Raw genomic sequence first — 26853 nt, 5'->3', positions numbered from 1 at the left:
CCCCATGCTTCACAGTAGGGATGGTGTTCTTGGGATGGAACTCATCATTCGTCTTCCTCCAAACATTGTTCGTGGAATTATGACCAAAAAGTTCCATTTTGGTTTCATCTGACAACAAAACTTTCTCCCACAACTCCCAATCCCAATAGTCATTGGCAAACTTAAGACGTGCCTTGACACGTGCTAGTTTAAGCAGGGGAACCTTCCAAGCCATGCATGATTTCAAACCATGACGTCTAAGTGTTTTACCAACAGTCATCTTTGAAATGGTGGTCCCAGCTCTTTTTAGGTCAACGACCAAGTCCTGTAGTGTAGTCCTGGGCTGATTCCTTACTTTTCTCAGGATCATTGAGACCACACGAGGTGAGATCTTGCATGGGGCCCCACTTCAATTGAGATTGAATAGGAGGCTGGCTTGCTCAATCGTGCCTTTATGTCTGTGTGCTCGACGTTTTGGCCACCCCTGCCAAATCAAGCGACGAGGTGGATGACAGTCTAACGTCTTTTTTTTTTTTTTTTGTCATACCGTCACACTGCCTTGCGATCGACGCATTGAGCACCCATGGTGTAACTGAATTTCCTTTGACATGGCTCATTATGTTGATGACTTTCGACGTAAATGTGCTTGAAGTACGTGAAGCAGCTCGGAACATGTGCTTTTGGCATCACTTCCGTACATGCTCAGTACGGTTAACTTCCATTTCCTGTTTCCGGGTGAATACTGATTGTTTAGGAGCAGGATTGTTTAGTTAATGTTTATGAAATAAACACGTAGATTAATGTCAAGACTTCACAAAATAAGTGACATCTTTCTACACTTTCTTTCTTTCTACTCGTAACAAATTTTACGCGTGTGATTTTTCGTGGTCGACTGTGCAGATTTGCGAGCACGAAGGTGCGGTCGCGCTCGTCAAATGTGAGTGACCGCATAAATATATATATATATATATATATATATATATATATATACATGCACACACACAAACAAACATATTCATATATTCAGTGCAAAATTAATGTTTAATAAGAAAAGAAAATGGAAAATAAAAAAAAATCAAATACAAATGCACCCTATATTGTACTTTACCAATTCTTATTGAAGAAATATACAGTTAAGTAAAAATCATGCATTTCATGTCACTGGGGCTTTAAATTGTTTTGCAAACTATATAATTTGCTCGAATAGGGGCCTTATCATTAAAATCCATCATAAATGTCAACTATAGATGCCATGTCTCTGTTGTATTTTGTATTTAAATTTTGTAAATTTGGACAAAATCACACAATACCCACTTTTTAAAATAGCAACCAATCCAAATTAAATATTTCATTTGTTCCCATACAATCCATAACATGCCTTATAGCTGCAAAATTTTTCATATATTCAACTTTAAGCTAAAACCAAGAAAAATAAACAAAATAACGGATAATGTTAAACTGGCCTCCATCTTAAATCTCCTATCATTAAATAAGAAGAATCCATAATTTTTATGTAACTGATGAAATTTCCCTCAAGACACTGCTAATGTTCCTACTTGAAATGAAAGGTGAGTCTGGAATAGCAATTTTTTGGTTTGATGTTGTCCAAATTTAAATTGTTGCAATCTGTCTTAGAACTTCTAGACTCACGAAAGGGCATGATGTAAAATACTCATCAATCTTTGTGTAATGTGGTTGCCATCTTGCAAAAGGTCAGTACTGTATATGATCTGTTAACATGTTAGCATTCAACCAATCTCAACAGCCTTCAGCACATCAGCCGCAATGAGAAAACGCGAAACCAGTTCAACAAGCTAAGCCAGTCTCCAAAGAATTCTGTTCCAATATGTCATAATTTCATTTAAAAATTCCTCAGGAATTCTTATAGTTATTGTTATCAAAATAATAAGACGCGTCTATTACTGTTCAATGTATCTGCTCTGTGACTGACTGGTGACCAGTTCAAGCTGTGATAGGTGCCGGCTCTCTGGGGAACCTTGTGAGGATAAGCGGCTGGGATAATGGATAGATCTGTTCAGTGTAACGGTGAACAACTGGTTAGCACATCTGTCTCACAGTTCTGAGGAAAGGTGTGACGGTCTGAGCGCTCCCCCATGCTGAAAAGTCTTCTTGTTATTAATGCGCATGCGTTACCAAAAGGGGAACTCTGGGTACGTAGCAGACGCTTGCTGGGAAATCACCCGGTCTCATAGTCCCCTTCTTCTACATAGAGGGAGCTAAAATACATTAAAACCTAACCCTAACCTAACCTTAAAACCAAAGTTGATAAAAAAGATATACACACGGGACCCTGAAAATGTCTGATGTTCTCTGGTCTGGCTAAGCAGAGTTATTCCTGGTTAATATTTGGATGGGAGACTATGTAGGAATACCCAGGTCCTGGTGTTGTGCAGTAGTAGCCCAATCACCTGCTCCTGATGGCAATGTGTGTCTCCTGGCACTGACAGCTCTAATGAACTCTGGTTTCCTCCCACATCCCCCAAAACATCCATGGTAGGTTAGGTACTCGAAATTTCCCATAGGTGCAAGTGGTCATTTTTTTTTGTTAACCTGTGATTTGCTGACGGCCAGTTCAGGACGTAACCCACCTCTCACTCGAACATAACTGGGAAAAGCTCCATCACATCTTTGACCCCTATGGGGATAAACAGCATGGAAAATGAATGAATGAATGTTCAGTTCATTCATTCTCTCCTGAGCATGAACTTCTTTGTTTTGCTTCTGCTGGCCCTGACACAAAGTCCCCAGGATCCCTGTTGACAATCATACCTTAATCTAAGATTTAGATCAAAGCCAGCAAAAGAACAATAATTCAGATTGTGTCCTTGTCCAGTTTTGGCAAAAAGATGAGGCATGTTAAAAGAATTCCTCTCACCTGGACACCAGAATAGCCATTATTGGATTTTAGCACAAAGAGCACCCGTTTGATTGAAACCATCTTTCATTTTTTTGAAGCACACATCTGTAATTTCAAACACTTTCACCCACTTTCCGCCACTGAGTGAGGCGCCAAATACAGTACGACATAGCAATCCAAATGCAGCTTAATTACAAGCTATTTCACTATTTCTGTCATTGTCGTTGGAGACAGATGGATCGAGTCTGCTATTCCCTGCAATACCCAGCCTGCAGTGTTGATCACAATGCTGGCAACAAACATTGGTTTTGTGGACTTAGTGAGTAAAACATAACACACACACCCCCCAAAATAATAGATATAAAAAAAAGACTTCACTCTCTCACTGTTTTGACTGTTTCATATATATACACTGTATATATATTTACATAAAACACAACACAAATGATTAATAACTTTATGTCCAGCAGAGAAACAAAGATTTTGGATGGGAACAATGAGACAACAGTCATTACCTGCAAGCAAAAGGACACCACCCTCTTGTCCACTGGGATCAGCCCCAACCAACACCAGCTCGGTCCCTCATACTGGGGGAAACTACAGCGTGAAATTGAGTTCAACCCTTTTAAAGAGAACTAGTACCACAGCCCAAAATATGTACCGAGGTAAGCCCTATCATCTCAAGTTGTAAGTTCTCCACCTCAGGGTCCGGCTTCCCTGCTAGTGATGTGACTGTCCACATCCCTCGACCCAGCTGCCTCCCAGTGCTGCAAGGATCTGACCTCGTTGGCCCCTCCCAGAGGTTGTGAGTCAATGGGAAGACCGACTCACATTACCTATTTGGGCTGTGTCCGGCCGGGCCTTATGGGGACACGAATTGCCACCATATGCTCACAATCAATCCCCAACTCCAGGCCAGGGTCCAGAGGGGATGCTGGAAACCTGTTTCTGTTGTTTTTGTTCATCATAGAAGGTTTATGTGTTGTTCTTTGTCAGCGCTCTCACCTGGCCTGGGTGACCCTGGGTGACTCAGCACCAAGGATCACTGACACACAAATATTGCAAGATCAAAAAAGATCAATTGCAAGAGGAAAAAAAGAGAAAAAAGAGCTTCTTTTAAAAAGGATAAAGGCCATCTGAGTAGCTAGAAGAAGCCCTTCCCAGCTCAAAGAAAAGGAAAGGAAGCTTCTTTTATCCATTATGGTTAGTTTTTATGCCGGTTGTGTTAATTTCTTTTTGCTGATATATGCCACACCTTGACAGCTGGTTCGCGAAGAAAAATTCCTGCCAACTCTAAACCAGTCTGCGGTGCAAAAAAGGTTGAGAGCACTGCTCTAGATGACAATATATTTGTTGGGAATTTGGGTGCTATGTTTCAGAACTTTGTAGAACAAAACAAAAGGTGTTTCCCGAACATAAACCAATTTTGCAGCAGTCTACTAATCTTCCAATCTTTTCCAACGTAGCATATTATTCAGTTTGTATACCGGATGCATAGTGTAGTTGTAGTCCCTCCTGGTTAACACACATAAGACACTTCCTTCAATCGCTAGAGGAACCACCTTGTTTTTCATTAAATGCCCATACATGATTAACAAAGGATATCTTATCCACTGCGGAAATAGTAGCATTACATTAGGAGCCAGACTTGATTAATGCTACGTCTTTTATCTCCTGGAAAACACATTGCGTCTGTTAAAGCTGGGTGGAACTGCACTGCATCCTGCTGACAGTTTCTAATGTTTTGAACCCATCATGTAAAGGAATAAGGTCACCTAAATATTAGGAACACCTGCAGTGCAGTATGACACAACAGATGGCCTCAAGTGTAGCTAAATATAAAACTTAATGGAGGAGTACACAATAGTTATTTACGTTAAGTACTGCTTTTGGGGGGCAGATTAGAGCTGGAACTCGTGAGAGAATCTGCCTTACAGTTCTGAGGTCTGGGGTTCAAATCTCAGTCCCACCTGTGTCGAGTTTGCATGTTCTCCCTGTGCCTGAGTGGGTCTTCTACCACATCCCAGAAACATGCATTAATTGGAAACTCTAAATTGCCCCTCGGTGTGATTGTGAGCATGACTGTTGTCTGTCTTTATGTGCCCTGCGATTGGTTGGCAACCAGTTCAGGGTCTACCTCGCCTCCTGGCCAATATTTCCTCACTTCTCGATTGTTACACAGTACACATTTATTGTTGTTGAGGGGAGCTGCAGACCTCCTATTAGACTAAATATATTGTGCATCTCCCACCTACAGTGGTGTATAGAGTAACTGTGTGTGTGTGTGTGTGTGTCTGTGTGTGTGTGTGTGTGTGTGTGTGTGTGTGCGTGTGTGCGTGTGTGCGTGTGATCACGATTGCTTCCCACATCCCAAAAACATTTGTGGAAAATGAATGAATGATTGAAACTGTCATGCTCCTGGCTTCCTGCCCAGGCTGGGCATGGTCAGCCAATTAGTCAGCGCACATCTGCACCTTGTCCCGGCTGATTACTCTCAGTATATATATGACTAGTCCTCCGCCAGATCGTTGCCCTGTCCCTTGACTACCCTCGTAAGCCTGCCATTACTATTACCTTGGCTTGTTTGGACTGTCTTCCTGATCCCTGACCTTGGACGAAATAAAGGTTACCTCTGTACTGTCTGCTTGTCTCTGGAGTCATGCATTTGGGTCTGCCCTCGAGCCCCGTTCGTGACAGAAACAAAATATTAGGTGTGCAATTCACATGAAAGCAAAATCTTCAATCAGCTTTATTCAGTTTCTGCAGTAGTGGAGAAAATGCAAGGTCTGCTGGTTTTTCAATACCTTTTATAAAAGAATAAATTTGTTAACTTTATACATACATTTGTATGTATGGAAATAAAAGCCATTACTTGTTTTCATTCAATTGTTTATTTCCACCTTTAGGTGAAAACATCTCCTTACCGTTAAGAAAATCCATTAACTTATCCAACTTGTTCAAAGAGGATTACAGCCACTCTCAAAAAGCATAAATGTTTCAAGTTTAATTCCACTAACAAATAAAACAAAATTACAATTATTGTATGCAACTGTAATATTCTCATATGTTAAATAGCCTTATGTTCAAGCTCACTGCCATTATACTGAACCCAACTCTATATATAAAGCAATACATTTCTCATTTTTAATGGCCTCATTATTTTGAAACCTTGTATTCAAATTCACCAGTAAATCAAAGGTATTGCTGACAGGAAAAAAAGGGATTTGAAAAAAGTATGCGTATATTTAGTGTGTGGTGGTAGTCACCATGTCCAAAGGGAGGAAACCGGAAAAGAGCGACATTCCCCAGGGAGTTAACGAGCAGGAAAAACAGCAGCTATGAATAATCCCAGTCACATCCGGACCTTTACGAAGGTGGTCATCCCAACACACCTGTTTCAGCAGCCCCGCAGCTGAGTTATCTAATGAGGGATGGCGCCCTGCACACCGGGCAGCAAGTAGCAAGCTCGTTAGCATAGACCTGTGCCAGGGAAGACTATCACCCGTTTTTTGTTGCCACTTAATTGGATGTTCTTGTCAATTCGCTTGCTGCCGCCATCGGGGAGTGTCTCGCTAGTCGGCTTCCAGTCAGCACTCGGCACACTTTTGCTACCGTCTTGGATCGCGTTTTTGCCATTTGTAGAAATCCAGTTACTTTCACACCATGGGTATTTGTCTGTATTCACTGGTGGTGAGAGATAAGGACCAGCAAGACCTTCTCTGCTTGTATAAACTTTATGAGAAGCATTGACCTACATTTACAACCTAAATTCTACTTCATCACTGCTGCTTGGAAAAATGTCTAAATTCGTTCAATTTCATATTTTTTTCCACTAATTGAGCCTCTTGGACCTGGCATGGTAAATGAGGGGTTGCAATAGTCGAGTCAAAGTTCTGAAGTCTACGTTCGAATCAGGGGTTCCGGAATAAAGTTTTTATGTCCTCTCTGTGCCGGCATGGGTTTTCTCCAACTGCACTAGTTTCAACTCTCACTCCAGACACATGCTTGGTTAATCGAAGACTAAAATTGTCCTTGGTTGTAAATATGACTGTGAATGCTTGTTTGTGTACATGTGCCCTGTGATTGGCTGGCAACCAATTCAGGGTGTGCCCTAATTAATAACCAGAATGGCTTGAAAGTGAATCTCTTAATTCTCCAGTATTAGTGACAAGAGTCAGGTGTGGTGAAGGACCAAAGTGCAAGACACTGAGCCTCGGGAAAAAGTTGGAAAAGATTTCATTAATCAAATTTACATCAACTGTGCCAGGTCATTCATCCACCCATCAATCCATTTTCTGAGCTGCTCATCCTAACAAGGGTCATGGGAGAGCTGGAGCCTATGCCAGCTCCCTTTGGGAAGGAGGCGGGATACATCCCTGAACTGGTCGTCAGCCAATCGCAGTGTGACAGGTCAATTCAAAGCAATTCACTTCACAGCTGAAAGGTTCAGGCTTTGAAGAATTTGTCTCGGCATTATGATGAAACGTTCTCTATTCCACAGATAGCATGTCAGGAATTCTTTGATTTCACTGTTGCCTTATTCCCTGATTCATACTACTCACGCAAACTTCCTCAGGTTGAAGAAGTTGTGGACAGAAACTGAAGTGGATTCACAGGGTACTGATGTGGCTTCTTTCAAAGACAACTATTGGACACTGCTTAAGTAGAGAAGGTGGCTGGCTGTGGCTGACAAACTGTGACTGGCTGGCTTTGGGTGTCATGGAGAAAATGTGAGACAGTGGCAATTGGACAATTCAACCCACCACCTCCCACTGGCCCCCTTTGACCAAAAATACAATGACACCTCCCATGCCACTGGTAACAATAGATTTCTGAAATTATCCCATCCTTACCCTCACTTCCCACCCATGAACATTTTTTTTTTTTTTACCAGAGAGGCCCCTTCATTAATGTGCTGTATGGAAGCTCATGATCTGTTGCTACACCCATAACTGACCAATTGGTTATTGCACGCATTACCTGTTTTGACTTTAGAGGAGGCAACCTATTCAAGGTGTTGCATTTATTTTGAATCAACAATGCAACTGGCATCAATGACAATGGAGACCATTATTTTACACTTTTTTTTTTTTATATCACACAACATCAAAACGAGCATCTACCTGTCTGTGATGGCGCACGTGTCAAAGATAAGGTGGTTATAGTTTCCCAGCATGCCTTGTTGCACATGATTGAGGTTCATCGGTTGACTGTTGATGGCGATGAGCTGCATGCAGCCCTGGAAGGCTGGAGACTGACAGTCAGTCACGGGACAGCCTGGAAGGAAATTACACCGTGTATGTCTTTTCAGTTTTACTAGTGCTATAGACCTTTTCAACATGATGTCACACGAACCTCCAGGTGGCAGAAAATGGAGCCTTTCATTACAAAAAAAAATAGAGCTGATGTGAGCTAGCACTCTCCCCGTAACATTTGCTAAACAATTCAAATACAACCCAGCAAAATATATTGATATATACTTGTGAGAAAATGTCTTCCTGAAACCTGATGATGTAGGTTTTGGATTGGAGTCTGTTATGATTTGTGTTTTGCTGAGATTTTGGTATTTTCATTTTTGGTCACAGTCCGGTCTTGCTGTGCTGTGCTTTCTTCTTTCCTTGTGCAATGTAGGGTGTGGCTGACCAGTCAGAGATGCAGCAGTGTACACATGATACCTATGATCTCTTATCAACTCTTCCTGTGTTTCATGTGTTTCCATCCCAATTTATCTCCAATCATCAAACTTATTTTCTTTTTCAGTCTTTCTCAATTATGTCCATGCTGCCATCTGCCAGTTATTTCCCCATCAGGCTGCCTTCTACTCCAGTCACCTACAGAGAAGTTCTCCTTTCTTACTACTTTAACTTGTTTTTGGGCTAAAACGTCTTGTTCCTTTTAAATAAACTGGAAAGGGATTGCCTTTAGACCTCTGCTTTGCTTGGATCCCCTTGTTTTACCATTTGGGAGTCTTGCGATCTTTTCTGTACAATGTACATGTACACTATGTACTAACTATGTACGACATCCTCTCGAATGATCCTCTTCACCAACAGGATATAATGGATTACTTTTTTTTTTTTTAAGGATATCGAAAAGAAAAACCTCAACCTTTTGGGAGTATCTGGTAGTATAGTTCAACCCCAAACATGTTTTTTTCATTGTTTAAAGTTCAAGTCAGTTTTATCTCTAACGGTCTGCCACTCAGAAGTACATAGCCTACTGTTTGCAAACATTTTGAAATGGTGTATGTGGGTGATAAGAGATTCATACACACCAACCTCCAAAGTAAAGGCTGCCTCTCAATTCCAGAGTCGTCGACATTTCGATCTCAGACGGCGGCTCGCCATCCACCGTCAGACGAATGAGGAAATTGCTTGTCTCCAGACTCACGGAATGCCACAATCCATCATTGACTGTGTAATCTGCAGGAGAATTAATGAAATGGCAACCAAAGAGTTATTAGTTCTGTCTTTTTATTCAATGCGCTCCTCAAAGCGGCGACGAGTATACAGTAAATGATGTTTTTTCCATGGCAGTCTTTTACAAGGTGATTAAATTCTGTTTGGGTGTCACCTTTGCACTCACCTGGAGAGACCTCAGACTTATGCCCGGAGGTGTGCAGGGTCAGCTGCAGCCGGCCGTTGTGGATGTGTATTTGCACTCTCTGGGGGCTCGGGCCGAGTGGTGAAGACAGCAGCAGCCCCTCGGCATTCCACGTGCGGAAGTGGAAGCGGGCAGAGAAGCCCCCCGTGGCAGACGCCCCCACTACTGCTGACGGAAGTGTCAGGAAGCTGCTGTTGGTGCTCAGGAAGGTACAAGCTGCCAGCTGGGGCTGCGAGCACGAGAAGGTCACGTTGCCCTAGAGTGTGACACAGGCTCCAATTTACACCTCTTTATAGGACAGCATGTCTCATGTGAGATTGAATTCTATTTGTATGGAAATCAAGTTGACATGCTCAGGCACGGAGCATATGGCTAAAGAACCGCAACTGAAACCTTTTTCTCACCCAGACCGAAATAATTAAAACTCCCAACAGTTTCGATGCATGAACACCTAAGGTGTTGATACAAAACCCAACATATTTAAAACATCATAAATCTAAGAATTTTTGTGGACTAGTTGAATTTCCATTCGGGAAGTCAGTTGGATTTCCTCACCCAACAAAGGAATAAACCAACTGTTGCAATGCATCAGCAGACAGTTGTTTGCCTTGACTTGATTACAAAATATGACACCTTTGAAAGATCATGAATCTAAGACACAAAAATGCTTTTGTGAAGTGAACTGGATACATGTCTTATGTTCACCAGGATTGAAATAATTTAACTCACTTCTTTTCATTGCTTGAAGTTGTACCACTGATCCAAAATTATGACAGCTTTAAAACATCATAAATCTAAAAGTTTTTTGTTGACTATTTCTAATCCCATTTAGGAAGTCAGCCGGATACATGGAGAGTACACTGTCCATTCAGCGCATGATATTGTGCATCTGAATAGAGGCAGCTGCAGGGTAGTCTGTCTCACCATCGATATACTATCTCCTAACAAATCTCTCAAAATGATCATTCAGACTTTGTATTGATATCACAATTTTCTTGGCCTCTTCTGTGGTCAAATGTTTGTTGGAAAAATGTTTGTTGGACATTCAAACAACCATAAAAACTGAATCAATTTCAAACTTTAATATATTATTGTAAACCAATTCCATTAAATTAGATTATGCAAAATAAACACCACTCCTTGAGCCGTCACCTTATCATGGAGGAGGGGTATGTGTGTCCCAATGATACTTGGAGCTAAGTTGTCTGGGGTTTCATGCCCCTGTTTGTGTCCTATGAGAGGTACCAAACAAAGTATGACTCCATGAACCCCTATGATGAATACAAATATTGCATCTAGGATTTTTTTGCCCAGACACATCATCAAGGCCTCCCTTTGGAGCCAGGCCTGGAGGCGGGGCTCGAAGGTGAGTGCCTGGTGGCCGGGCCTGCACCCACGGGGCTCGGGTAATGTGCGTCTCCCTTCCCAGGGGCTCACCACCTGTGAGAGTCATAGGGTTCAGGTGCAGTGTGAGCTGCTTGGTTGACCTTGGCGATCTGAAGTTGTCTTTACTGACGTTGAATTTCACCTCTCAGGCAGGGAAGGAGCCTGAGCTGGTGTATGAGTTTGAGAAGTTCTGACTAGATATAATCGGGCTCGCATCGACACACAGCTTGGCCTTTGGTACCAATCCTATTTAGAGGGCTGTCTTCCACTTTGGAGTTGCACACCGCGAAAGGCGCTGAACAGGTTGGGTATATTTATTGCCCCTGGCTTTGCGCCTATATCTTGGGTTTCACCCCGGCAGATGAGAGGATAGCCTCCCTCTGCCTTCAGGTGGTGGGATGTATCCTGACTGTTGTATGAGCCTTTGCATGAAAAAACAGTTCAGAGTACCCTCCCTTTTTGGAGTCCTTAGAGGGAGTGCTGGAGAGCGCTCCCGCTGCGGATTCCATCGTTCTGCTAGGGGGTCTTCAATGCTCACATGGGCAATGACACTGAGATCTGGAAAGGTGAGATTAGGACGAAAGCCCCCCCAACCCCCCGGATCAGATCCTACGTCTCTCAGCTAGCCTGGGGACACCTCGGGATCCCCCCAGAAGAGTTGGATGAAGTGGCTGGGGAAAGGGATCTCTGGGCATCCCTCTTTAAGTTACTGGCCTCACGACCCGACTCAGTAAGTGGTAGAAGATGGATGACTGGATGCATGGAAGATAAACACAACAAGAAATGTTAGAATGTGATTTGGTTTACAGAATAGATTTATATTTTAAAAAATTCAGTCAATGTTTCCTTTTTCCCAAAAAGAAAATCACCCACTGACTTTACTTTTCTGGTTCCAAAAGAAACATATCAAAAAATTAAGCTACGCTAATAATGAACAAAATGGAAATATTGGAAACTCTTAAAATATGAAGTCAGTATTTTTTCTTTGATTAGCGTATCTTTCAAGCAAAAACACTAGCTAGCTTGTGTTATGTGTTTGTATATTTTTATTCTTTATTCTCTTTATTTTCCTTTCATACTTTATTGAGTTATTAAGATGCGGATCTTTTGTGATGCGGCATTTTGGAATGTTCCGAGAAGTGCCTATTTAAGGACAAGAAGGACTGTCGACGGAGGTTTCTTACGACTGCTGCTGCCACGGACTTTGAACTTCTATTTTGTGTTTATTTGTTATTGTTTAGTGTTATATTGTTTTGTGTGTGACTAAATTGTCCTAAACGCAATACAACTGCTTTGTTATATTTTTTTCTGGTTTGAGCATGGGGATTTATTCTAAATTCACACATAACACTTGATAGTGTGTTAGTCAGCATTTACATCCTAGTTTCCTATAAATGTGAATTTAAAATGTATTTTTTTTATTGGAAACGAAGCAAAACCTGCTGATGTAAACATTTGTTCGCATCATAATATGCTGTTTCCCCCCTAGGCCATTTACATGTTTTAACAACTAAACATAGATGAACAGCTCTGAGCTACATATGAACTAATTTCCCTAAATTCTGGAGTGGTAGATAACAGTAAAATCAAATTAATGAGCTAACTCTTTTTAATTGTCACTCAAGTCTGAGCATTACCTTTGCAAAAGCAGACTTTTTGACACAGCCATTGTAGTCTTTTCTGAGAGGCTAAGTTAATTGGTGTTGCTAATTCAACTCTGATCGCATCTTGGTAACACCATCTCTTTTAGAGCTTTCACACCTCCAAATAATTTGGGATGACGGGTCTGTCCAGGCCAGCCTTTCACATCTAAAATAACCCGTCATTCCTAGAAGGTGCTAATTGGAGCCAAAAATCAATATCCTCCAAGATGGGATGAAAGACAAAAAAAAAAAAAACTCGAGAAAACTAGGAAACTAGACCAACAACTGAAATTGCCAACCTTACCAAAGCAAAGAGAACAGAACAAAACAAAATAATAATTTGATATTTAGTAATTCAGGTGTATCTTAAAGATGAAGAAAAAAAGACTTTGATGCAAACACTGTCACTAATTAAACAAGATGCCATGATGACATAGTAAAACAGTAAATAGTATGATTGCTACAGTTCGGATTATGCAAAAACAAGAAAATAATTCCTCTAAAATGTTATAACAATGATGTTTTTTTGGAGGAAAGGGCTCAAGATGCAGAAACAGGACTTTATTTTAACTATCACTGTGGCATCAGTGTATGCTTCCAAAGAACCCATCTCAATCATAATCACGCTGTTCAGCAATGATCAAGGGGTGCCTATTGACTCACAAAAAGATGGGCAGAAAAAAAAAACATGAATACGACGCACAATGTTTTTCATTCAGTGTGACATTTTAGTTGTCATTAAATCATTGGTGGGCAAGTTCCTTGACTTAAGTGTACATTGTACAATGTGTCTTTTAGGGAAGAGGCCTTTATTTGTACAACACAACACATTGTCCTTTTTTGGTATAATTTAGAAAAACTGAGTCAGACTGGGGGAGACATACTGTAAAAGTCATGTAGATCGCCAGGCCATAAACATAGTCACACACAACACTGTGGAGCAACGACACCAGTCTGCTGAAATGCTAACAGGCATTAAAGAACCCATCGCCACATAACGTGAGATGATTTGGAATACTGTGCAGGGAAGTCATTTACAATTCGGGGGAAGTCTCCACAGTTGGAGTCATCTGAGAGTCTTTTCTTGCCTGCTGCTGCTACGGTTTTAGGGGCTCATCCGAACGCTCTTCAATGACTCAGTAGTCACAATAACAACTACTGCATGGAGTTAGAAAATTACATTTTCTGTATCTGTTTAGATTTTTAAGGGGAAAATTGGGAGGAATTGATTTGGTGAGGGCCATCCACTTGTACGAACACATATGAGAATAAAATAAAACAATTGCTCTGAGAAAATGTTGACATGCCTCTGTCGGTGCTACTTTGATTGTCAACAGCTCAAATGAACCATGGTAGGTAATTCACTTGTCCTAAAAACATGCTTTGGGGAAAAGACCCCAAGGATCCAGAAGATACGTGTCAAACTTGCGACCCGCTGCACTTATCTGAGCCACTACTTCATTACATCTGGCCCATGAAAACATTTTATTACGCCCATTCAAAATGCTTGAATAAACATTATAAGGGCAGACTCTGGACTGTGCAATTTTCAGCACCACCTACTTTTCAAACTGTCAAACATATGTGTTGCACTCAGAAGCTAGAGACCTACGGTAGTGTCTTTAACTCCATTAACATTGTGAGGAGGGTGAAACGTTTACCACCACCAAAAGTAACAATTTAACTGTATTTTACACAAATAGAAACAACACCACTTTAACTATTCCAGCATGTCTGTATAAAACACATAAAAGAGGCACTGATAACTGCCAAATGTGATAATGGTAACTTAAGTAAAGCATGCTGGGTATACGTAAGCGTGCTACAATATCTTTTGTAATGGTGCAATTTGAAACCAATGAAAGAAAGCCTACGAATCACATAGTGCAGCATGGCCCAAACTTGTTGTTTCTTTCATAGAAAAGAAAAAAGACTACGATGACATCAACAATGAAGAAGAATGTAGTATTGACAGTGGTTACTCGCGTGTGGTAACTGAAAAATCAAGTGAAGTAAGACTGTGTCTTTTTGAAGGGTCATGGGATTGCTGGAGCCTATCCCAGTTGTCATCTGGCAGGAGGCAGGTTACACCTTGAATCGGTTGCCAGCCAATCGCAAGGTAAATGGTGAAAGAAAACACTCTCACTTACACCCCAGAAGCAATTTAGAGTCTCCAATTAATGCGTGTTTTTGGGATCTGTGAGGAAATCAAAGTGGCTGAAGAAAACCCACACAGACGCAGACAGGGAGAACATGCAAACTCCACACAGGCAGGGCCAGGTTTTGAACCCCGATACTCAGAGCTGTGAGGCCAACACTCTACAGCTGATCTACCGTGTCGCCTTAAATGCATTTATGTTATTGGAAATGTAATATTTTCACTAATTATGGTAAAAAAAATGTTTGGTTTTGACACACACCCATCCATCAATCATTTTCCTTTGTTTATCAGGGTTATAGGGGCAGCATCTTAAACAGGGAAGCTCAGACTTCCTTCTCCTCAGCCACTTCTGCTTTCTTTTGTCTAGGCGCATCTTGGATCCGCGCCTTAAAGGGGGGGTTCTGTCATGAGCCAGGCTGGACCACGGCCAAGAAGGTAGTGGCCACTGCCCTAGTCGGAGACACCTGTCACGTTCACAGTTGTTTCACATTGGGACTGTAATTAGATGGTGTATTTAAGTTGGAGTTTTGGTCACTGGCATTTGCCAGTTTGTTGTGCATTGTTCCGAGTTAGTGAGTTGCATTCACTAACAGTAGGAATCTCCACCACTGTGGATAGTGTAGTGTTGAGCTATCATGATCACAGTGTTTCTGTGCCACGTATGCTTGAATAAAACTACGCCTGACATCATGTCCTCGTCTTGGAGTCCTGCATCTGGGTCCAGCCCCGGAACGGAGTTTCCTGATCATCCACCTTGCTGCCTCAGTTTATCCAGTTTTTCCAAATTTGAACCAGAGCTTTCGGGGGATTCAAAGATTACTGATGATTTTTGTTTCTTCATTTTACTGTAGATGCTGAGTTTTGTGGTACTCTTCCTGCCCCAAATCTTGAAAGAGAAGACTGACAAATTCATGACAGTGGGAGATGTACAGACAGTTTCTGGTCTGGGGTGTTGCACACAAAGCTATATTTGTTGACTTCTGTGGGAGTCTTCATGGTCACTCCATCCCTTTTCATCGCCAGTGTCAACCCTCTCACTTCAAGTTGGTTTGAGATAGAGATAAACATGTTGAGAATTAATCTATTAATAACTGCAAATATTTAAAATCTTTTTCCTGGGTGAGACAAAGTATCCCCCTCCCCCCATCCCCGCCCATCTCTAATTCTGATGGTGAGAATCTTTACGCAACTGTACAGTTCGTGGCCTTTGACTGGAAGATGGCTTTTACAAGAAAGATTCTTGATCGGAGGGTAACCTAACCTAACCTAACCCTAACCCACCAGTTGTGCATTTTAACAGCTAATTTTTCACGGATTTATCCACTGTCAAATGGGAGCTTGGAACCAAAACAATGAACTTTATTCATTTTTATTCCTGTGCCTTTATTCCTCTCATTGTGAAGTGAAACTTTCATTATCCATCCATCAATTTTCTTAGCCCCTTATCCTCACAAGGGTCACAGGAGAGCTGGTGCCTATCCCAGATGTCAACGGGCAGGAGCCAGGCTACACCCTGAACTGGCTGCCGGCTAATTGCAGGGCACACAGAGACAGACAACAGTCGCACTTACAATCACACCTAGGGGGAATTTAAATGTATGTTTTTGGGATGTGGGAGGAAAACCAGAGTGCCTGGAGAAAACCCCTCGCAGGCACAGGGAGAACATGTAAACTCCACACAGGTGGGGCCGGTATTGAACCCGGGTCCTCAGAACTGTGAGGCCAATGCTTTCCAATCTTTTCAAAATTGTTAATTGTTTTTTTTTAAATATATCATATTTTCTTCTATTTCATATTTGACCTTGTGAACAGAGGTTTGTCATCATTTATAGCTTTTGAGGGTCCAATGGCTTGTCACCGGAGGAGTATCCTCCAATTTGTACCCATTGTAGGCAAATATTTACCCTAAAAGTGCCAACTGTAAGCGTCCCAATATGTTCCCTTTTAATCTGAACCATGTGTAGACAAAAAAGTTACCCGAAGGATACAGAATGTAAGGGTCCCAATTTGCACCCTGGTTAAGGGGTACAATAGGTGTACACTTGAGGGTACTTCGCCAGTGACATCCCATTGGACCCTCATAGGTACAAAGAAAACCCCTTGATTCTGACAGTGTACAGTGATGCCAATGTAGCGAATTTTTTTGTTGTTGCAACTATAAAGATCACCTCCCCAGCAAATATTTTTCAAGAAAGTGTCTAGCAGCAAATCTAGCAACCTTTTCTAGTGATATTAGAAACTTTCGGAGACTCCCTCTCAGCTGCAGTCAGAGGAGTAGCTGGGTCGAGATTGCAAGTGAATGAGGTTTACATGAATCTCTTCCTGTTACTTCCTCAGTATTCATACAATTGTGTTTTCATTCATGGAGGCAACACTTAATTATTACATTGTTGAATTACACTTGGCATTGTGTTCTGATGTGTGCATGTGAAGGCTGCAGGCCACACATCACACCCCCTGCTGCGTTTTAGTACAATTTGGAGAATAGAATTGTATATAATTAAAGTTTACAAAAACTACTAAAGTTTATATACTTACTTGACAAGTAGCATCAAGGGTGTTTTCTAACCAGCGTGTCCAAAAAAGGTCACTGGAATGACATTGATAAAACCCCAGACATTTATATGAAAAACCTCACAGAAGCGACTCTAAAATCCCTCAAGAACTGACAAAAATGACTTCATTTATCGGCCATGGAGCCAAATGAGTTAAATTTAAACTAGGGTTGAAGCCAGCACAGTGGAGGCGTCATGTCCGGGATGGGCGACCGGCGGCATTGGAGTGGGCCGAGGACTTATCAGCGTCTACAGGGCAGTGCTGAGTAGAGCAGAGCAATCACAGCTCCTTGACTCGCAATGAGATTCCCCTCCATCAACCTCAGGGAGATTGTCCCATTGAAATTCCATTATAGCTCCCATCATGGCAGCTGCTCTCTCTCTCTGCCTCCTCGCTTTTGTTGTCAGCAAAGGACTTTTAATGCTCCAATCACACTTTAAAGGCCAGGGATTGGCCCAGGCGAGATGCTGCGCGAAGGTTGGCATGGTGGTTACTGTCTGATTTTCGAACCTTCCAAATGGCTCTATCATGTTGAAAATGATGGGCGCTTTAACGGTCCCTCCATTCAATTTTCATCCCAAAATTCCATAAGGACAAAAATGTCCCATTTTAATCCAAAATATATGCTTGGGAATGTGTTTATGTGAAAGCACCCACTTTGATCAATACATATGTTTTTAATTACATCAAAAAATAAATATCCGTTGTCCATAAATCTTTAATCACTGGAAGACATCCATGAAAAAATATTTAGTTTATTTCAAAGTGTCAATAATGGTGGGCTAATGAATGCTTTAAAAAAATCCAACTCTCAATAATAATAATCTAATCCATTTAATATTAATATAATCCATCCATACATTTTCTGAGCCGCTTATTCTCACTTGGATTATGGTAGTGCTGGAGCCAATCCCAGCTATCTTCGGGCAGGAGGCGAGGTACATCCTGAACTGGTTTCCAGCCAATCACAGGGCACATAGAGACAAACAACAGCCTCACCCACAATGAAATCACACCTAACGGCAATTTAGAGTCTCTAATGTATGCATGTTTGTGTGGTACTGTGTTTTTGGGATGTGGGGGCCGGGTTTTCAACCCCAGTCCTCAGAACTGTGAGGCCAACACTCTAACCAGTTGCTCCACTGTTCCGTCAATATTAGAATTAATCTGATTAAGCACAAATGAGTTACCCTTTTAAGTTCTCATTTTCCAAAAATGTTCAAGTTCATTTTGTTAGCCTCAGGTTTAATTAAAAAAACATTTTCAATACTGTATTCAACACACAACACATGCATTTAAACAAAACATCCTAATGCGCCTCAAAAAAGGGAACATGAAAAGATTTTTAAAAATGAAGAGTTAAAATGTAATTCTTGGGGGAGTTGTTGTGGTCTGAATATTGTATATAAAAATCTTTCTCACTAAAATCCATCAATTTTATGGACTCCTTATCCTCACTTTGTCCACGGGCATGCTGGAGCCTATCCCAGTGATCTTCAGCTGAGAGGTGGGGTGCATCCTGTCTGGTTGCCAGCCAATCATAGGACACAAATAAATGAACAACCATACACACTCACATTCTCATATTAGATTCTCAATTTTTGAGTCTTCAATCAACCTGCCATCAGGAATGGGTAGAATAGACAAATATTGTACTCAAGAAAGGGTATTGTAGCATTATACAACTCAAAACAAAAAGTAGTCAACCAAATATTTACTTAAGAGTAAGAAAGTAGTCAATGAAAACACTACTCAAATAAAGAATAACTTTTGAGTACCTTCTGATTTTTTCATATACAGTAAGAGCATGAAAATCATATAAAATTTAAAAAAATACATACAAATATATATAGGAGTCAAAACACAACTGCCACAATTTCAATTGTTAACTGCCCAAAAACTAACAGCACATACATTGTGCCTGACAAAAACATTATTTTCTTTATTTGCTTAAATTATTTGATGACTTGGAGACTTCAAATATTTAGGGTCAACAATCCAGAGCAATGGTGAGTGCGGTAAGGAAGTGAAGAAACGGGTCCAAGCAGGTTGGAACAGCTGGCGGAAGGTGCCTGGTGTGTTATGTGACAGAAGAGTCTCTGCTCGGATGTAGGGGCAAAGTTTATAAAACAGTGGCGAGGCCAACAATGATGTACAGATTAGAGACGGTGGCACTGTAGAGACAACAGGAAGCAGAACAGGAGGTGGCAGAAATGAATATGTTGAGGTTCTCGCTCAGAGTGAGCAGGTTGGATAGGATTAGAAATGAGCTCATTAGAGGGACAGCCAAAGTTGGATGTTTTGCTGACAAGGTGAGAGAGAGCAGACTTCGATGGTTTGGACATTTCCAGAGGTGAGAGAGTGAATATATTGGTAGAAGGGTGCTGAGGATGGACCTGCCAGGCAAAAGACTGAGAGGAAGACCAAAGAAAAGGTTGATGGATGTTGTGAGGGAAGACATGAGGGCAGTTGGGGTGAGAGGAAGATGAAGGAGATAGGCAAAGATGATACAAGATGACACGCTGTGGCGACCCCTAATGGGACAAGCCGAAAGGAAGGAAGAAGAAAATTTGATGAAGAAGCTGTTTGCTGACCAGACTCAGTGATTGTGTGGGCATGTGTGACACCATATGGATAGTGCTAATGTTGCCATCTCCACTTGCAAAACAACAATGGAAAGATTTGCAACTTCAAGGTGTTTTTTCAAATTAAAAGGTGACTGAAATATCCAAGATTAGGCAGTCACAATTAATGAGCTGCATGATGAAGCCGTTTTTTTTTTTTTTTTTGAGTCTGTAACATACATAGTCATAGTTCACAGTTCTTCCCCGAAATGAGTCATTTTGATTGGCTCGTGAAGGCTATGTGTGTGGTCATGTGACTGCCTGGTGTCACCTGACTAGTGAATTAGAGTCAAATGACATAACTGAATCCGTTTGATTGGCACAACTGGGCACCCTGTGTGGACACGCCCTACATGGCATGTTGATCATTGTAACGGACCAAAAGTATTGGTCCTTCTTTACAAAAATACTCTCGTAAAAGTACAAAGTATGGTGCATTTAAAGGTCTCTGGCAGGTATCAAGTTTATGGAAAATGTTACTTGTGTAAAAGTAATGCGTTACTACTGACTTCTACCAATCATGCATGTTTTTGGAATGTGGGCAGAAACCAAAGTAGTTGGAGAAAACCTAGGCAGGCACAGGGAGAACATGCAAATTCCACACAGGCGAGACCAGATTTGAACTCAGAACTGTGAGGCAGATTTGCTAACCTGTTGTCCACCATGCTACCCCTAACTACAATTAACAAAAGTTTTTCCTCACATTTCATCTAAATGCTGAATAAAATGTTGTGCTCGACAGAGATATAATTCACACGGTCACCCACATTCATTCGGTCTGCTGTGTTTTTCCTGTCTGCAGACATGTAATAGATACTGCCTGGAATCTGAAGGGTAAAATTAGTAAAAAGAAAAAACATCTTAACCAGAGAGATTCATCTAACAAAAAAGAATGGTCCAAGGGCAGAACTCTAAGGTACAAGTGGCTGACATTTGCAATAAAAAGATGTGACAAGTAAGAATGCTTGTCAATACTGGTACTGAGATTGTGCCTAAATGCAAGTGTGTTTTTCAAGCTCTAAAAGAATAAATTAAACACTTTAAGTCGGTTGAACAACGGCCACAACCATATTTTGAAAAAAATCCTAAACTTACCACGCTGTGTATCTGTGGCTTACGCCGTTTAGCTAGGTCTATGATATTGATGCCATTGTAGTAAAGGTTCTCCATACATCCGTGGAAGTTCTTCCTGAGGAATGTGCCAGGTTTTCCAGGAAGTGGGATTCCGCCAAAACTCAGCTGTGACATAGATAAAGTGAAATATACTTTATTTCAGTCATTCGTGCCCGAGGAGCAGTGGGCAGCAACCATATAACGCAGCATCCAAATCGTGGAACATCTCCGTGGTCGAGGGCACTGATTGGTGATTAAAATTAGCTATTTTTGGGGTTGAAGGGAAGCCGTAGAAAACCCATGCATGCTAACCCAAAGTTGGGCTGTATGAGTAATTCAAGTAGTGCAAGCAACTCTACCATTATGAGAAACCAGGATTCATGGGTTAAACAGAAAATACTCAGTTACCATGCACGTTTAAAAACATCACTCTCTCAATTCTAAGATATCTTAAACTAGTTATTAAAAGTTTCTTTCCCTAATGAGAGCTCCCAAAGAGGAGTTCCAAGAACTTAACTGAGAGCTGTAACATCAACCCATCCGATCTCAACTCTGAGACTGTGGATTGTAAGACAAACTCACTTAGATGATGCAGATCCCTGTGAAACAAATCCCCACAGGTTCTCGACAAACGTTTTCCGGGAAGGCTGTGCCTGCATGTTCCAGCATTTGATTATTAATGGGCTGGAGTTTGCGGTCATTAAGAGGTAAGGTTTTCAGGAATTGAACCATTACTTATGCCTGCCAGTTCTTGCGCGGCATGCATGGTTGAAACATCGCTTTTTAACAGTTGAGATTTTAGCAGCTTTGGCCCGCTAATTAATGCTAGCTGCATGAGTTGAAAGCATTATGTCCGGCTGACTACTTTTAAAAGGAGGCTTCAAGGGAATCCTGAATATGCACTTGCCTGCATGTATAATGCAGAAGGAGCATGGAGGTGTTCAATCTGTACTTTATACATTTCCTCCACTATTAAATGTTGGGCTTTTCCCCCCCTGCAGTCCTGGAGAGAGAAGACTTCAACCACTTCTCACATGCGTGGTGTTACCAATGCTCTGCTTACGGGATAAATGTATCAAGTGCACTCCATTTTACGAACTGATTCGGACCACTTGATGCTAATTTGCTCACCTCGTAGTCCACCTCCAGTGAGTACGCCTCCCCTTGCGTTTGGAAGTGGTGTGTGTGGGCGTCCACTGTGAAGTTGACGTGCTTGTTGAAGCGCTCCACGTGCACGGCGTGCCAATGCTGGTCGTCCAAAAGGCTGCCCACCGTAATGGCAATGCGGGGGGCGCTCAACCTCGGAGGGTTATCGTCTGGAAAAAACAGCAGGGGATGGTGGAAAGTGGTGTCAGGTGAGTCGAAAGTGTGGAAGTGGGGTCAGCTCCATCCAGGACACCGATTCATGAACTGTGTATTTGCCATTGTTAGATAATGTTAAAAAAAACAAAAACACTACATTTGTTGTTTTAATGACCTTTTTCACAGTAGTAAATAGTGAGACATTAGTGTTAGCATTAATCCTTGTTGTATTTCATTTTGGTTTTTACAGAGAGACCTCCCTGCGGTGTAGCACTTTTTTGCAATTTAATTTTTACATTACATTTTCCAACCTTGTTGTAATCGTCTGCTTTATGTCAAATTGCCCTTGAGCAAGCGTTGATCTCCCATAACCTAAATGGAGCTAAAGAGGTGCAGCACAGTTGGTGAGGACGTTCACTCTGACACCGCTCCTTGCAAAAAAAAGAAGGAAAAACAATGATAAATCTGATGAAGAAGTAGTCGTGTCGGAAGAGCTCCTGGTAAATCGAGGTAAAACAAAATATCAATACGATATATCAATTCTGTCTTTATCAGAGGCCAAGGAAAATATTCTTCTGATAGTTCAATGACTGTTGTTTCTTATTTTTCTCTCCATCCTAAGAAAATGTTAACTTGATAAATTGGCTTTTCATCGTACATCGATTATCCATCCAATTTTGACAGTGCTTTTATGAGTTGGGGCCTATTCCAGTTGACTGCACAAAACTGCTTGCCAGACAATTCCAGTAACTATTGTTTTATTGTTGAAAATTTCTCGAGTATGATGCGTCCTGAAGTATATTGCACACCCCCAAAGTTGACCTAAAAAAAATCCGAAAAAACCCTTCTACCAATGTACAATGAGTACCACCAATTTGCTGCTCCCCATATTCTCAAAATATCGGGAATTATCTTTATATTTTGTTAGGTTTGTACTTATATTGTTTTTCAAAAAACTGTCTGTACAACAATCATTAATAATAATCATTGTGCACATGCTGATGTAGCCGTAATATAATCTCAGTACAGGCCACAGGACACGCTTTTCCTGGTCCCTGTATTTGTCAGAACAGAATCCCTCAACCAACTAAATGCTCAATGATGGCATAACATTTTATTAATACTGTTGATCACACATATTACAGTCTTAAATAAATATTTAACACGGTTTGACTTAAACATTTTTTGCATTAAATATTTGTGCATAAAATGTTTGTGCATAGTGCAGTTAGGGCCAAGACTTCAAAAGCAACATCTGGCTCATCTCCAGTCTGAAAAATATCCATCGTTAGCTACCTTTGGTGACTTGTTCCAATTCGGTGCATCCTGAATTCATGAACAGTGATCCTACTTTGCTCCCACAACACGTCATCCTCTGTGCCATCCATGGCGTTTGTGGGGAAACAGTTTTTGAATCCCAAGAGTTTTGGTTCCAAAGCTTTCCTATGGCGTCACGTGGCTATCAAAACAACGTGAGCTCAAACTACATAGAAAAACAGGGTCATGGGCACATTTAAAAAAAAAAAAAAAACGACCATTTCAATTGTGTGCACTCTCCCGTTTTTTTTTTTTTTTTTTTTCCCAATGTGCCTATGACACTCGTATTACATAGCTTGAGCTCACATTGTTTTTATACCCACCTGAGGCCATTGAGGTGAGCTATAGTTGTTTCGGACTGCGCTGATGAGATTATAAATTAGTAAACTTATCATATAACTTAACTATAAATGAGAAAAAAATGTTATTTCCTTGATTGTGGCCTGTTAGGAGACTTTAATCTCAATAATGCAAAAAATTGCCACCCTGCCCATGAATGGGTTAACACCATAAAGAGAACTAGATCAGAGACTGCAAGCATTCAAGGGGAGAATGAACAGCAACAGTACACATACACTGCAAAGGGGCAGACAAATAGTGTTGCATCTTTTGAACTAGGGGTTAGGGTCGGTGCTCTGTTCAAGGGTCTCTCAACATGAGTCAGGAAACCACTTCCATGTGACAATTTTATGTTATCAGCAGCAGCACTCAACATAAACCACATGGTTCCAAAGCACCAAAACATTACCGATGCCGATATTGGTAAAACCTGCAATTCCCATCTCTAAAATACAATAATGGACCTTTGCCTTGTACAGTGTTATGAAAAAAAAAAGAAAAATGTAGTGCTTAAAGATCTACTGACCCGAAAAGCATGATTTTTAGTATGTTTTTAATAAATGCAGCCGGAATGGACCCAACCACTTTTTCACCACACAACATAATTTTGATGATTTTGACAGATACGTTTTTTTGTAACTCCCGCCATGAAAATTCTCTCGAGTGATTTGTTTTGGGTAAGAAGCAGGAAGTGACATTATTAGCAGACACCTACTCAGGCGGGTTTGTGTGTTTATACCAGTTTTACCTGCGGGAAGGTAGCCCTTTGTTCCCTTCGTGTTAGCCAAAATGCCAGCTCGTTGTATTATTGGATATTGCTTGAACACTCGAAGGATGAATTCACTCTTCATTCTTTTCCAAAAGACCTGGTTCGTCATGAAAAATGGATTGCATAGGTGCAAAGGACGAGAGCTTTGTGGGTTCCAAATGACAGTTAGGTGTGTATAGAGCTATTTAAAAACAATATTAGTTTAGGGGGTAGGGACACGTAATCCTTTTTTTCGCGAGCGATGACAACACTCGTGGCTGGGTTGCGATGACTCAACATGGCGCCGCTGTCCATCCATCCATCCATCCATTCTCTATACTGTTTATCCTCATGAGGGTAAGGGGCCCTGGAGGCTATGCAAGCTGACTTTGGGCAAAAGGCAGACTACACGCTGAAGTGACAGGGCACAGATACACGTGGACAATCATTCGCACTCACATTCACACCATCACAGAGTGGGAACTGAACCCACACTGCCTACACCAAAGTCAGAGGAGTGTACCACAACACCATCAGTGACATAGCTTGAAAGCTGTCGCAAATTTGGCTAAAAACATGAATTCAGTTTCAAATGACTACTGTCTGCATTAAAGTACTCTGCCATTGTGAATGCTATCCTTGTTTTTTTAAACGGGTTGTGGGATGTTAAGTCCCGTCCATCTAAATATCTTATTGTCACACGGTTGTATTTTGGAGCCAAAACACAAACATGCTATGATGCTAATAAAATCCGCAATACAGTATGTCTCTCCTTACAACAATTGACTTATGATGAAGTGAGGATTTTCACAACATGCAATTCTTGTTCTCAGTTTGAAGTGTTAACCACAAAATGTGCTTCACCTAAGTTGAGGTAGAGGTCCAGTTTCCCTCGGTGGAGCTCCAGAGTGATGTAGTCGCCTCTCTGACCCTCGCCATGCAGCAAAACCCCATTGGCCTGCTGACTCTTAAAGAGCAGCGAGATGACATCTTTCACAGTGGACATCGACTTTTGGTTAAATCGATACAGCAAGGAGCTTCTGCCATCAAAGTCTGCCACGTAGGACTCTACGATGGAGGGTTGGGAGTTGGGGGAACAGAACAATACTCACATCAGTGTGAAGGCGCAGAAAAAGAAGACATTGAGTCCAGATAGAGCCGAAATGATAGCTGTGATCTTATTTCAAAATTAGTCAGGACATTTAGGTATTGTTTAAAGGTCATAAGCAATACTAGATAAAAATGAATGTAGTTCGAGATTGCACATTTTAATGTCCAGTGTTTCTGTGGCAGACCAGTCAGGGAGGTATTTGGGATAGCTCAGTATAATAAGAGCAGTCTTTCATTCATTCATTCATTCATTCATTCATCTTCTGTACTGGTTATCCTCACTCGGGTCGCAGGCATGCTGGAGTCCATCCCAGTGATCTTTGGGCGAGAGGTGGGTTAAAGCCTTAACTGGTTGCCAGTCAGTCGCAGGGCACATACAAACAAACTATTTGATCTCATATTCATACCCACGGGCAATTTAGAGTTTTCAGTTCACCTAACCTGCATATTCTTGGGATGTCAGAGGGAGGGAACCGGATTGCCCAGAGAAAACCCACACAGGGACAGAGAGAACATGCAAATGCCACAGCAGCGGGGCCAGGATTTGAACCCCAGTCTTCAGAACTGTGAGGCAGACATGCTAACCAGTCGCTCCACCGTGCCGCCCTATGAGTAATGAAATTTGGTAACTATCATTAAAAGTAATCCCCCATTTATCGCAGATGTTACATTCCAGATAACCTGCACAATTGACAAAATTTTCAAATATTTCCTTATTTTTTATATATATATTAAGGGAGGGGGCAACACGGTAGATGCCTGGTTAGAACGTCTGCCTTACAGTTCTGAGGACCAGGATTCAAAAACTCACCCCCACTGCGTGGAGCCTGCATGTTCTTATCAGCCCTGCATGGGCTTTCTCCAGGCATTTGGGCTTCCTCCCACATCCGCAAAACATGACTGGTAGGTTAATCCACAAACATGCCAACAACACTGAGGTTTACTGAAAGAGATGCAGTGTAATTAAGAGCCAGAAGAAGAGGTAGAGAAGGTCCACAACTACCAGCATTCAACAGCAAAGGTTGATATTGCCGTAAAGCAGAACGAACATTATGCCTGTACATATTGTTATATGCGCTGCTGGTACTGTATGT

At 41.4% G+C, this 26853-nt stretch overlaps 1 protein-coding gene across 4 annotated transcripts in view; it reads right to left on the bottom strand.

The window, feature by feature from the left end:
• The window catches only part of LOC133512158 (contactin-associated protein-like 5), a 219008-nt gene that overhangs the window by 86693 nt on the left and 105462 nt on the right, over positions 1–26853 (bottom strand). For all 4 annotated transcript variants that reach the window (XM_061841507.1, XM_061841508.1, XM_061841510.1 and 1 more), the window contains 6 exons: positions 25514–25717; positions 22075–22259; positions 20926–21069; positions 9443–9716; positions 9136–9279; positions 7981–8134 (listed from right to left, as the gene is read on the bottom strand). In XM_061841507.1, coding sequence (XP_061697491.1) covers positions 7981–8134; positions 9136–9279; positions 9443–9716; positions 20926–21069; positions 22075–22259; positions 25514–25717 — 1105 coding nt within the window. The remainder of the gene's footprint in view (positions 1–7980; positions 8135–9135; positions 9280–9442; positions 9717–20925; positions 21070–22074; positions 22260–25513; positions 25718–26853) is intronic.

The sequence above is a fragment of the Syngnathoides biaculeatus genome, chromosome 14 (genome assembly GCF_019802595.1).
Source record: "Syngnathoides biaculeatus isolate LvHL_M chromosome 14, ASM1980259v1, whole genome shotgun sequence".
Taxonomy (NCBI): domain Eukaryota; kingdom Metazoa; phylum Chordata; class Actinopteri; order Syngnathiformes; family Syngnathidae; genus Syngnathoides; species Syngnathoides biaculeatus.
Note: the sequence above shows the minus strand (reverse complement) of the source record. Positions and strands in the feature narration are given on the sequence as shown.